This window comes from Haliaeetus leucocephalus, unplaced genomic scaffold, assembly GCF_000737465.1.
Source record: "Haliaeetus leucocephalus isolate CR32 unplaced genomic scaffold, Haliaeetus_leucocephalus-4.0 Scaffold164, whole genome shotgun sequence".
Lineage (NCBI taxonomy): Eukaryota > Metazoa > Chordata > Aves > Accipitriformes > Accipitridae > Haliaeetus > Haliaeetus leucocephalus.
The window spans coordinates 75,944-89,050 of NW_010972600.1; the positions used below are offsets into that span (position 1 = coordinate 75,944).

The 13,107-nt window shown below is 48.5% G+C and overlaps 1 protein-coding gene across 7 annotated transcripts in view; it reads right to left on the bottom strand.

Annotated features, from left to right (window-relative positions):
* The window catches only part of CELF5 (CUGBP, Elav-like family member 5), a 41,057-nt gene that overhangs the window by 6,039 nt on the left and 21,911 nt on the right, over window positions 1–13,107 (bottom strand). For 5 of the 7 annotated variants that reach the window (XM_010563102.1, XM_010563103.1, XM_010563101.1 and 2 more), the window contains exons 4-6: window positions 6,684–6,812; window positions 6,008–6,087; window positions 4,859–5,005 (exon numbers count right to left, since the gene is read on the bottom strand). In XM_010563102.1, the coding sequence (XP_010561404.1) occupies window positions 4,859–5,005; window positions 6,008–6,087; window positions 6,684–6,812 (356 nt within the window). The remainder of the gene's footprint in view (window positions 1–4,858; window positions 5,006–6,007; window positions 6,088–6,683; window positions 6,813–13,107) is intronic. The other 2 variants (XM_010563104.1, XM_010563105.1) reach the window with 2 other exon arrangements.

Below are 13,107 nucleotides of genomic sequence, written 5' to 3' on the forward strand. Positions count from 1 at the left end.
CGGCCAGGCCACGCGTGGAAGCCGCCGAGAGCGGCGCACAGCTTCCTGCCCTGCAGCCGGGGGACACGGCTAGGCGAGCACCGTCTGCAAAGCCAGGGCCATAGCCGTGCGGCCTTCCACCCACCCTCGCCCTCCCGGCAAGCCAGCAGCCTTGAGGGGTCTTCGCTCACGCTCGGGATGGGCCGTTTCTGCTCAGAGAGCTCCTGCAGTGGGGAGGGGGGCAGGGAAAGGGGTATGCTCCTGGCACCCAGCAGCACCCTCTCACCACAGGCCCTACCGCTCTGTCAGGCGCTGCAACGACATTTCCTCCCAGCCACAGCGCCTTCTCTGAGCGCTGCCACTTCTCCTGGGACAGTGCCAGGTATTAAATAACACAGCTTTCCCTTGAGGAGCAGGGTCCAAATCCCTCTCCTTTTGCCCAGCCTCAACAAAGAGACCGCGCTGCTGGGAGACACACGGAGCTCATTCTGGTACGTGCACCCTGCCGTACAACCAGGTGTCCATCCAGGCCCAGCTCTCGTGGCATGCTTTGCCGTCTGAGGTCTGCCCCATGATCCACTGAGCTCAGTCTTTCCTCTGGCAGTGGCCTGCACCCTGGGGTTGAGGGATGGCAGCTCCTTGTGGTCCCATAACACACCTGACTAGGCAGAGATGCACAATGCAAAAAGATGGGGGGGGGGGGGCACAAGGTTGGGAGGAGGGTTAGGCGGAAGAAGAAAAAAAATCTTTCTGGTCCTATTTGGCCATCATTTGCTGCTCTGGAGACTAAGACTAAATCGGACTGCGCTCAGAGTGCAGTGGCAACAAAGATTTAGTTCTGGATGCAAAATTATCTAGCCCCTTTACAAGCCTTGTTTTTACCATCAAGCAAGAAGAGCAGGGGAGGCACAGGCACAGCTCTCTGGAAACTGTACAGTTCCACAGGAGGAGTTAGGGGGTGGCACATGGCAAAACCCAAGAAAAACACAAATCCTCTTTACATTAACTACAACCATATCCCACTGTCTGCATACATAAATACAGACCACTCAAGTAACCTGCCTCATCCACAAATGGCTGAGTCAGCACATTTGGCCTCAGTCTCAGCTGAAGAATCTGGTAACTCTGAAAAGTTCATGGCTAGCTAAACCTTCTCTTCCTTTCTTCCACACAGAAGCTGACTATTGCTGTTGCATAAAAAGAAGAGGAATTGCCTCATTTCATGGCATTGCTGTTTCTGTAAGCTGGCACAAGCAAAGCAGCTGGGGTGGAAGTGACTCTGCAGGGCAGCGCTGCAATAGGGGAGAGCCCTTTCTGGGGGAGAGGTCGGACGCTCCCAGGCACACCACAGAGCAGGGTCTTTGCAGGCAGGCAGGACTGACTGACAGCAAAGGGGTTCGCTACCACTTGACTCCAGAAAGCAAGCGTCCTGAAATCACCTCATCTATTTGCTGCCATATTGTCTTTGGAGTGACTCCCCTGAAGGAGGGCTCACATAACTGGCAACCACTCACCCTGAGCCAGGATTAGAGCAAAATGTGGCCTTCTGAGAGCACAGAACTCTGCTAAGGAAGGTGTCCCTATGGCAGGCAGTCTGCAGATATTCCTAGTCCTGTCTTCACACTGTCCCCATTTAAGGATGCAGGAACCAATGCATTTCTTATTTACTAGACGAATATTGATTTTTTTTCTCATTAATGCCTGTTCTGTGCCAGGCTCTGGCTGAAACAAGACCTGCATCCGACTGTACATGCACTAAACTGGCATTCTGAAATTGTTTTAATTACTCAAATAAAATTACCATAATGAACCCTAAGAGCAGAAAGGAAAGGGGGGGGGTGTGTGTCTTGTGTCTGTGAACAAACTATGTTTTGTGTTTAGAACTAACTGATTTATGAAATACAAGAAATATTCAAGCGTAATAAGCAGTTAGTAATTTGCACTGGCTGCTTTTTTAAGACTTCAGGCCTCTTTTGTATTGATAGATTATTATTTTTTTCCGCTTCCAGTCAGTTCCCTGATTCCATCTGAACTAATGACTGAATTCAATTTGTTGAATAAACTGAAATGAAGGAAACACTCACTTTTAACTCACAGAAGAGGCACCTGGGATCGAAAACTGGTTTAAGCACTGAAATAAACCGCTTCCGGATGCTTAGCCAGTCATATTTCCCAGATAAGTATGAGAAATCTTCTTACAAACTGTATCAGCTAACATGTACTGTCTGTTTTTAATATCTTATATTATTATGACTATTCTTTATGATATGATAGTCATATAAGATATGACTATCTTATATGACTATTTTTAATATCTTATTTTGTATATTTGAACAGATCAGAATAACTTTAGACCTATAATAGTTTGTGATTATTTCATGTTTAATTTGAGATAGTTTTTAAAGGAAAATGCAATGAATATAGATTTTAAACATCCAACTGAAAAAAACCCACAAAACAAAATCCAAACAACCCAGGCTCCAAACTTCTTCCTCCTAGGCCAGGGACTCTGGGGGCTGCTTTGGCTTGGCAAGGCAGCAAATCCCATGGGGATGGGGCAAGTAAGTTGTTGGCGTATTAAATTGTGAATCTAAGAACCAATGCCTATGATGCACCAGTTCACCCCAGCAGCACTCACTCCTCTCAGTCTGATTCAACCACATACATAATTGTTAGCTGCATCTCCTGGGCCTGTGAGTAACCTTGGGTGCAGCATCTACTACTCCAAGCCCTGCACCATGCAAGCATGAACTGTGTTGGAGTTCCCTTGAGCCCTGGCTTAGCAGAGGTCCCAGCTCCCAAGAGCTGCCCCTGGCAGGACATTTGGAGGTGCTATAAAGAAATTCAGCAAGGAAATCCCTCCCTTCTGTCCCCACTTCTAGAGAAATTAGATGGCATTTCAAAGGGTTGATGCCCTCTCCCTCTGATGGGGACACTATATGCATATGAGAACTGGCTAGGATCTCTCCTCTGGGAGAAGGGAAACCAAAGACTGGGATGACACAAGAGAAGAAACAATCAGGTGTGAGGTCAGTGCCTCAGAAAGAAGGAGAGAGAACCAAAACCAGCGGAAAGGAAAAGGAGGAAAAAACCTGGAAGAGTGGGAGACAGGCTGAGTCCTGAGTCAAGGGGAAAGCCAAAATAAAGTCACAGAGCAGGAAGGCCAGTGAAGAATCAGAGACAAAGCAACAAATTTACAGACGCAACTGAGGAGAAAGAAGATGCAGATAAGCAAGGAGCACAGCCTAGGCCTGACTGGCTTCTTGTCATCAGCAGGAGTTTCTGAAGATTGGATGGCACTTGCAAGACTGAGTCTAGAAGGTCTCGCTGCTCTCCTTCCTTACACGTCCTGGACCATCAGCTAATAAAGTACTTTCTGCCATCATAAGCTCACTGTGTGGTCCATTCCTGCCTCCTTCACCATCATACCATGCCCAAGTTAGCGCCATCTCCGTGACAGCAGAAGATACACCAGAATGATCATCTCCTAGCTGACCCACAGCTGATCTAAGCTACAACCTTAGACCTCAGGTATAGCTGGCTTGTGGATTACAGGGCTGGATAGAAAAGACTGGTCCTGGCAAGAGATAGTGGTGTCTGGTCAGAAAGGGTTCTCCCCTCTAAACCATTCTTCTGCTGGAAGCCTTGGCGCTTGGAATGTTATAGGTGTTCTCAGCCTCATGACACAAGAAGAATCAAATAATGTGTTGGACAAATTCTACGTTTCGTTCCCCAAATTCCCTAATGGTACGGAGCATCATATGTATTGCCTCTTTTCTTTTGTTACTACATGCTCTTGCCACATACTTAAATGGCATTTGGCAGTTTCTGGGGATTCTTTGAGAGGAAACAGCCAACAATTGAGAAACAGTCCATTCTCTGTCATGTAGACAGAAGGGAGACACACCAAGTAGCCACTGAAGCCAGAGGTGAAAGAAGTGTCCACAACAGGTTTATTTGTGCTCCCCCACCTCCAAAAATTACTTTCAGTAACAGTATCTACTTTCAAGTTCTTTGTCTGAACAAGCACCTCTCATGCTTTGAGCAATTTCTGAGCCTCCTTCCATAGGCTTTATACTTGGTAGCAGAGACCTGAAAGTGACAGTCACCAAGAAGACCCAAAAGATGCTCCACCACAGCTGGTCAGGGACTTGAGTTTGGAACCTACCTCAAACTTCAGTGGCAATCACCACCATCACTCCAAGGCAATGAGGTTCTTTCACTAAGATCTAAAGCACAGCAAGTCCTGCCAGTGGAGGCCAGACTGCTGGAACACCTCTGACCCTTTGCTACCCACTGCTCTCCCTCCAGCACCCTGCAAACCCCACAGTGATACTAGCCAAGAGAGAAAACCCTGGGAGGCAAGGACAGCACGGGGGGGATTAGGGCCCTCCTGAGAATTTCAGCAGAGAAATAAACATATGAAGCTGGGCCCAGGGCTCTCATGGTGCTCCAAAAACAGAGAGAGACACACATTTGTGCCATTGACCCAGAGGAAGAGTTCACAAGTTGGCAGACTGCCATGTCTGGCCAACATCACCCAGAAATCATTGCCCTGAGCTGTCCTCAAAACAAGACAGAAAGACACTGGGTCATGTTTGACCTGTTCCCAGACACCTCCGCCAGTCTACACCACATCAGAGAAATCCAGCCTCACTTTGAGAAGGTCCCAGCTCTCTCCTGCCACCCCTTCCAGGAGAGACATGCACAAAGACTAAGCTGCTGACTGGAGAAACTGAAGCCAGGAACAACTCCCAGGCACTGGGAAGCTTTCACGCATTTGTTACAGAGACCCATTTGTGGTCTCCCAGCCCAGCTATGATGTTGCCCCATAGCCAAGAGGGCAGCCTTTCCCCCCACACACACGCGTGATACTCACAGCCTGCGCATAGGCGCTGTATGGGCTGAACGGCAAGGCGAGAGATGGAGTGAATATCCCCAGCTGCCCCACCATTTGCTGCATACGACGGAGGGTCCTCTCCTTATCTGTGTCAGCAAACTTCACCACTAGACTGGAGGAGGCGCCCTAGGCACAGAGAGAGGAGACAGAGAGAGGAGGCACAGGGAGAAGAGGCCGGGACAGCCAGAGAGTCAGCAGTCAGACAAGGTGGGATGGGGCAGAACAGGCAGCAGAGAGGAGTGGGAAGAGGAGCAGAAGAGCAAATATTGGCGTGAAAGTGCTCAGGAGCTGTCTGGAACCTGGGCTGTGCCCATCCCCATCCATCTGTCCATCCAACCCTTCCCTCTCCCACCCTTCCCGTCACACCTTGGTCCTTGCACAGCTGCACAAGTGGGTGCACACATCCCTGGCTGCATTCACCAAGTGATGGTGCAGCCAGGTACACCCAGGACATTGTCAGCCACAAGCACCATCCTTCCACCACCATAAGCTTGGCTGTATAGACAGAACACTTCCCGGCAGCTGGAAGTACCCCTGCTGCAGCAATGCACTGTCCTGCCCACAAGGTGCCTCAGTCCAGGTTAGAGATTGTGAGAGACAAGATCACAACTGCAGCTCCAATTGCACAAGAAGGCACAGCTGCGGCTACGCAACCCCACACCATGTACAATGTGTTCCCACTCTCACCCAACCTGCCCTAGAGGCCTCCTCTACTGCCTAAGTAAGAGAAGGTGGGGAGTGTGCTCAGACACTGGATTCCTGGCTGCTCACACTGCTGAACTGTTAGCTTGCACCCTGCTCAGTTTTGAACTCCTCCAGGTAGCTGTCTCCAAGACAAATTCATGGCCTGGTTCTTGGCTCTCTTTTATTCAGCCTTTATAGCTATAAGTGCTGTCGCTACCAGTCTGGACAGACATAGATACACACACCAGCCCAGGAGACAGGATGGTTCCCAAAGACAAGAGCACAGATGTGCACACACACAGCCCCCACCCCCCCCCCCCCAACCACACGACCTAGAAACTACAGTTGAAACTGTCATGGTTTTGGCCAGTGAGGGGAAGTCCCTGCAACAGGGTGATTGGAAGAGGATTAGGTAGAGGGTAGGTACCCTGGCCTTATACTCACGGGCATTGTCTGGCTGCCATGGAGTGCGTGGATTGCTGCCTGAGCCTCTGTGTGAGATGAGAACTTTACAAAAGCACAGCCTGGAAAGGGACAGAAAGAGCACAGGAGATTGCAGTGACAGGACTGCTGTGAAAGTGCCCCTTGCATCATCATGCAAGAGACAGTATCTGGGTATCAGGCAGGGCAAAGGAAAGCCACCCGAAGAAAGCACGGAACAAAAAGTATGACTCATCCCAAGTCCTCTATCCTGGAAGAAACAGGAAGGGTCTCAAATTGTTACTTCAATGATATACTCTATAGATGATGTCACCATCTCCACCCTTGCTTCTGATTACCTCTTCCCCAAATTCTCTATGTGCTCCTAATTGGGGGTACAAACATTAAAAATTGCAGACCCAGACTGAGCCAACAGGCTCACTAGTGATCCTGGAAACTCAGCTACTCATGATGCTCTGCTTCCCCTCCTTTCACCTCGGTCTCTGCCCATCTTTCCCAATCTTTCTTGCAGCAGACAACTCTTCCTGCCCTGCTCCCTACGCCTGGCTGTGATATGGGTTCCCATAAAGATGGGGTGGGGGAATAAGCGCCCCAGTGGAAAGGAGGCACAGGTGGTGAGGCAGGTGAGTGCTACCTGAAGACCAGGGAGAAACGGCACAACACACAGAGGGGTTCACACCTTTGCTGTTACCATCAGGTCCACGGAGCACCGTACATTCATCAATGACCCCAAATGGTTCAAAGAGCCGGAGCACGTCATCCTCAGACTGCTGCTTATTTAACATGCCCACAAAGAGCTTCCTGTCCCCTAGGGGCAAACACAGAAACATCAACCTTCTATGAGGCTTACAGTCCAAAGCAGGAGGATAGGGACACTTAAGCACAAAACAGCCTAGCGTTGAAAACATGCCTGGCACGGAAATGATTTGCTGTTGGCTGAAATGCTCCCAGGGGTGAGTATGCAGGGTCCTCCCAAGCTCCTCACCCCCGCAAAGGTTTCTGTGGCTTCCCCTGTCCTACCCTCTCCAAAGGAAAACAAAAGATTAATAATTTCCTTCTATTCATTAGCCCTTTCCTTTGAATGATCCAACACAAATGGTAATAAGAAAAACTGCCTGGGCAATTATACCCTTACTGAACAATATGTGAAGTCCAAGAGGTACCTTAGGAAATACAGCAGACCAACCCAGGCAAGGTGAATAAATTCCAGGACCCTCGGCTTCTCTTCCCTTTTCCTTCTCTTCAAGATCACTGTTTCCACAGCTGCTATGTAACCAAGCAGCTTAGCTTCAATTTACCCCTCCCTACCCCAGTCTAACCAGTATGTCTACCGAGTTGTCCTCTAAGGCCTGGAATAAACCCTGGCATCCTGGGTCCCAATTTGCCTCACCACAGGATCAGCCAAATGCAAGTCAGTTGGGTGAGGGCCAACAAACAGATCCATGGTCCCCACTCCCCCTTCACCAAGGGCATTCTGTACCCCTGTCACACTGGTGGGGGGGCTGGGAGGCTGGCCAACACATCCACATCCAGGGCTTTGAGCTCAGGGTCCTTCTGGGTTCCTTCATCAGAAGGGAGAAGTGAGGATTATGGTTTTGTTGGGATGGCCAACTGTGGAGGTGGGAAGAAAGGTGCACAGTGCTTTCTCCCCCTCTCTACCTCCATCAGTACACACAGGGGCCCATCACACAGCCTGATGCCATCCAGTCAAGCACAAACACAGCAGTGGTTGGGGCAATATCCTCCACAGATTGCTGTGAACAGCTATTAAAATAGCACAACATTAAAATCCCAGCCAACATGTCAGCCCAGTCTCCACCTTTGCAAGGAGATAGTTGTGCCAACTACAGAGTTAACCCTTCCCCACTGCCCCAAACATGCATGGGGAGACATGACCCATAGGAGCGAATGTGTCAGGATATGGCTTGGGAGGAGCAGTGAGAGAGGATTCCTTATTGTTAGTGACAGGATCAGAGGGGCTGGCTTCAAACAAAACCAATGTAATGTGACGCGCGTCAGAGAAAATAGCAAGGAAGTTGCTATCTGTTTGAGAGTGCAGTGACCTGAAAAACAACAGGTCTTGGAGCTACAGCAGCAGAGCAGGCTGCAGGGGTGGTGGTGTGTATGTGTGGCAGGAATGGATGACACTTTACACATTCACACTGCTGGCAAAGCCTCCCCCAGTCCATTCCTTGCTCTCCTTGGCTCAGAGGATGGTTCCCACCCAGGTAAGCAAGCTGCCTCCCCCGCACTGCTCTGCCACATACAGACGCACTTGGGAACACATGCAGGAAGTATCTATGTGTGCCATTGGTCACTTGCAGTAAAGTAGATGCACGCTCAACATCAATGGACAAGCACATAGGCTCACGCATGCACAGGAACATGCTTGTACATTGACCTGGCCCCAGTAGGTGCCTTCAGAAACAAAATTCCACAGTGAGCAAGAGGGATGTGCAGACAGATGTACTCTTCTACCATGCAGACACCACAGGGAGCCACTTGTATGGCTGCACCACCCCACAGAACACAAGCACAAGCTCATGCAGGCACAATTCTCCACTAGACATTAGATGTACATGCAACACAGATGCCACTTTGATCCACCACAGATAAAGGGTTAAAAGTGCTGCACCTAAGGCTCTTACCCAGTCCCAAACAGATACTCCTGATTTATATCACTGGAAGTGGCTGAAATATATGGCCTTGTGTACTTTTTAAAGGCCAAATTTCCCAGCTTCCCCACTTTCATGATTCCCTGGATAACTAAACCTGTGGGAATTTCATCCCCTTCTACTTTCCTTGCGATTCTACATCTCTCCCTGCACCTGCATGACAATGGTTGCATTTTGGAGACACTATTTCAGCTGATTAAGTCCATCAAAAATTCAGTGCATTTTGGAGATGCTATTTCAGCTGATGGAGGCCATCCAAAATTTAGTGCTCTGGCAATGCCCAATAATCCCCAGCCAAGGCACAGGAGCTAATAAACCAGGTGCTGTACAGCTGCCTTCTTAGCAGTAAGACAGCATCTGCCCCCACCAAAAGGCCAGCTCAGAAATGCTGGTGGGCAAACCAGAAAAAAAATAGCACCTGGAGAAGGTGAAAAATCTGACTGGAAGGGGAGTGGAAAAAACCAGGACTGGTCAGGAACATATTTACTGGGAGGTGGAGAGGAGAATGGAAACTAAAGGAGCAGTAGCTCTGTACTCTCATTAACATCACCTGGTGCCATACCTGATCCCAGTTTGGCTATGGGAGGGGTCACATTTCCCCTCCCTCTACCCTGAACCTATATTGCAGCTGCAGCCAGGCCTTATTTCAGATATGTGCACCATCCTGCAGCTTTGGATTGCAAACATGGCAGGAGTTCCTCCGAAAACACATCAGCAAAGGGGAGAAACACACTGGGAAATATTTGCACTGACTTTAGATGCTGTAAAATAATCCTCTGTTCTTTGAACTAACAAGCAAATATTTGGGGACTAAGACTTAACAGCGAGAAATGCACTTGATGGTCTTTGACTTGCTCTTTAGGGAGCCCCGCAGGCTGTCTGGCTGTTTGGGTCAGGGAGGCAGGAGAAGTGTCAAGACAACTGGGAAAATCAGTTATACTAGAAATTTAAAAAGCTGGAACTCTAGGTGGGGGGGAAATACAGCTACACAGACATATGTTACTTTTGTAACATCGGCCTTTTGCTTCTGGATCTGATTTTGTGTAAAGTGAGGTTTTTGCTGAAGAATAGCGGGTAACCAGTGGAGAGTCAGATAAGTGGTTGCAGTTTTGGCTGATGACTAATTCAGTACCATGACCTGATGGTTACCACAGTCACCCAAAGCTTAAGTCTCTGCCAAGCAACAGTCTAATGGATGCAAGAGGCCACAATTTTGCAAGGGAGGCACTGAACAAAAAGAAACCTTGTCAACTTGCAATCAAATCAACATTAAACTATGAGTGACTAGTTGTTTTCTCCTTCAAAGGGCCTTGAAATCTCCTGGATAATTCTTGTGGTTTCATCCTCACATTCATCCTGCTATTTTTTTCCCCTCACTTTCTCTCCAGCTCTTGTTTTTCACCCTCTGATTGGCAATTTCTCATGCTGTCCAGCAACCAGGAAAATTGTCTCTGATTTCTGACTGTTGAGTTCCCATGGAAACATGCTCTGGGCACAGTCAGTCACCCAGGCAGCAGGAGGAGGGCCAGTGCAGAGCAGGTTGCTGATGAAGATACCATGGGAACAAGCAAGGGGTTAAGGCTGAATGCTTTGGCCATGAGAGAGAGAGAGGAGAGCACACAAGCACTGGACGATGCTCCTCTCTAAACCCAGTGGATTTAGGTCATCTGGCCAGCAGCTGCCAGCAGCAAGGATCAGGGAGAGGGAGGAAGCCCACGCAAGCAGTTGGCTGTGGATGGGACGCAGTAAATCTCCTTGGGTATGCAGAGAGCTTCCTTGTCTCTAAGGCAGTGCTAATGGGCTTGGGCTAGCTGTCGTATCACATCAGTGCAGCAGAGTGCTCCAGGTCTCGCAAGAAGCACAGACAAGCTCTTCTGCCCCCTCAGTCAATCTCCTCCTGGCACTCCCAGGCTCACATCAGAGGCGTGAGGGAAAGGAGGAAAGAGCTGACAAAGCCTGTGCCAGAATCATAGGTCCCTCTCTGAACTAATGCAGGCAGCATCTTCTTACTAGTGAATTCCTTCTGCAGGGTGCAATAACACTGAGCATCCAGATATCACCACACAGCCCCTGCAGGGCTTGGCCAAAACTGCCCCTTTGGCACAAAAATTAGCATCTCTTAGACAAGGAGACAAATTGTGGTGCTCTTACTTCATGTACTTAATTTGGGCTGCTTAATTTGAGAGATGTCAGTCCCTGGAGAGCATAAGAGGTTCCCTTCAAGGATAATGCAAAGCAGAGCCTCACTGATGCATGCAGCTGTTCCCTCGACAAATTCCTAGTCCAAGCAGTTCTGCCCCACCCCAAATCTTTCTTTTACCTCCTGTCAGGGTGGGACTATTGCTATAGGGAATGGCTCTTCCCCTATTTGCAAACTTGCTCATTCACTTCTCTGACAAGTGGAGCACAACAGAAACCTTTGGGAAAAGAAACCTGATTCAGACAAGTGTAGGGTGCTGTCTTGATGCTGCTTCTGCCTCAAGAAAAACTCCACTTTATCCTGGATCCTGCAGGAGTTACTCATTTCTGAGCTCTGTAATGAAGCTGGAAGGAAGCTAGGCACATGGGCTGGAGGGAGGCAGGTGTTCAGACTCCAAAGGCTGCTTTTCTCTATGACCTTCTCCATGGGAAGCAGAGCTGATGCCCTGACCTTTGCAGTCATTAGAGACTGTGGCACTTTTCATAGGTTTAGAGATTTCAGAGTCCAGTGCCTTGACCAAAAGCTTGCCTCCAAATCAACATCCTGTATTTGAACCTGTTGGCCTATTTCAGCTCAATTTGACAGAGGAGCTGAGGCATCAGAGATGTGAAGTCCCAACACATTCTGTGACGCTAGGTGGCTGTGTATAGAAGAGAGTCCCTAGTAGTGCCTCACCAGCAAAAGAAAGGCTGCAGAAATGACCTCAGCCTAGTATTGGCCATCGGAGATTCCACAGTTGCACTCATCAGAGAGACACAAACTGTTAAGAAAACAAAGCTGCAGTGGTCAGTCTGTTCACAGCCTGAATTGTCCGTCTGGTCTGTTTTTACTGCTGTTATGTGAGGGCTTAATGCAGGGGCATCAGCTGTGCCTGAGTGGTACTGGTGAAAGTAAATGTGTGCATTCCTATGAATGTGTGTGTCAAGTGCCACATGTATGTATTTGCAAAGTGGTGCACACGTGGGGCATCCATCTGTAGGTACACCTGCCTATGTCTCTGTGTTGGCTGTGAGGGTTGCTATGCAGCCATGTCTTACAGCCTGAGTGCATGGGATCTGCCAGTGTGTACATATAATGGTTTTGTGATGTTGAGTTATTGGTATGACTCAGGATCAGCAAAGGCTTTCCTAGTCTCCTATTGTTTTTTTTTTTTTAAAGACTCATTAGGAATAACCTCAGATACAATTACACAATTTCTGAATTAATTAGAAATCTGGGGTACAAATTTTTAAACTGTGGTGGGGTAAAGTATTGACCACCTAATGGTTTTATCTAGAGGCAATATGAGGTGTCAGTGAGCAGTCAGCTTCCTCTGTCCCCACTGCAGGCACCTCAAAAGGACAGCTCATCCACTCCTAATATCAGTGTCAAGAGTGAGAGAGTGTATTACCCTGAAGGCACTGGTCTCTTTTTACTGTCTATAGCATGGACAAGGACCTTAAACTCAACCCTGAACTCAGGGACTGAAGTAAGGTGCGATGAATCCAGTCGTATGTGTTTTATGCATACTAGTTTCTTCGGAGGCTTAAGCCACGGTTCTTTTCAAAAGGAGCATGTCTAGAGGTGGCATGTCTGGGATTCTCAGTATAGCCCAAGTGAATAAAAATGCCCAGACTTCAGTAAAAGTCAGGTTTCTTATCCCTCAAGTAAATAATGAAAAGTCACAGATTCTGTTTGGAAAAATTATCTGACTTAAACAGATGAACAGTCTCACACAAATTCTCCCCTCCCCACCACTAAACTGCTTTCAGAGGCAGCACCAACAGCACAAGGCATGAAGAGGCAGATGCAGGAATGGAGAGAAGAAGAAAAGAAATGTATCGGTAAGACAAGGAAAAGTGGCAAAACAAGTTCATAAATTTAGAAAGGGCTGGAGTTGCAAACCTTCTCCACCTGGAGGAGGCATCTGAGCTGCTGTGAGCTCCCCATTAAAGTAACAGAGATTCTCCTGTTCCCAATCTTCCAGCTCTGAACTACTCACTATATGCTGCTCTAATGAAGCTGGTCCCCTGCAGGCTGACAGCAACTCTATCTCAGTCCTAAACTCAAGATCCTTTCCCTTCAGACACTATTTCCCCATCACATGCTATTTTCTGCAACAGCACTTTGGCCCTGACAGTGTGATGGGGGCTGCTGCAGGCCTGAGAGTGGAGAGGCTGAGACAGTCCAACAGTGATGGGGGAGGCAGAGGAGTGAGCTTCAGACAGGAGAACCAGCTGTGGAGCAGT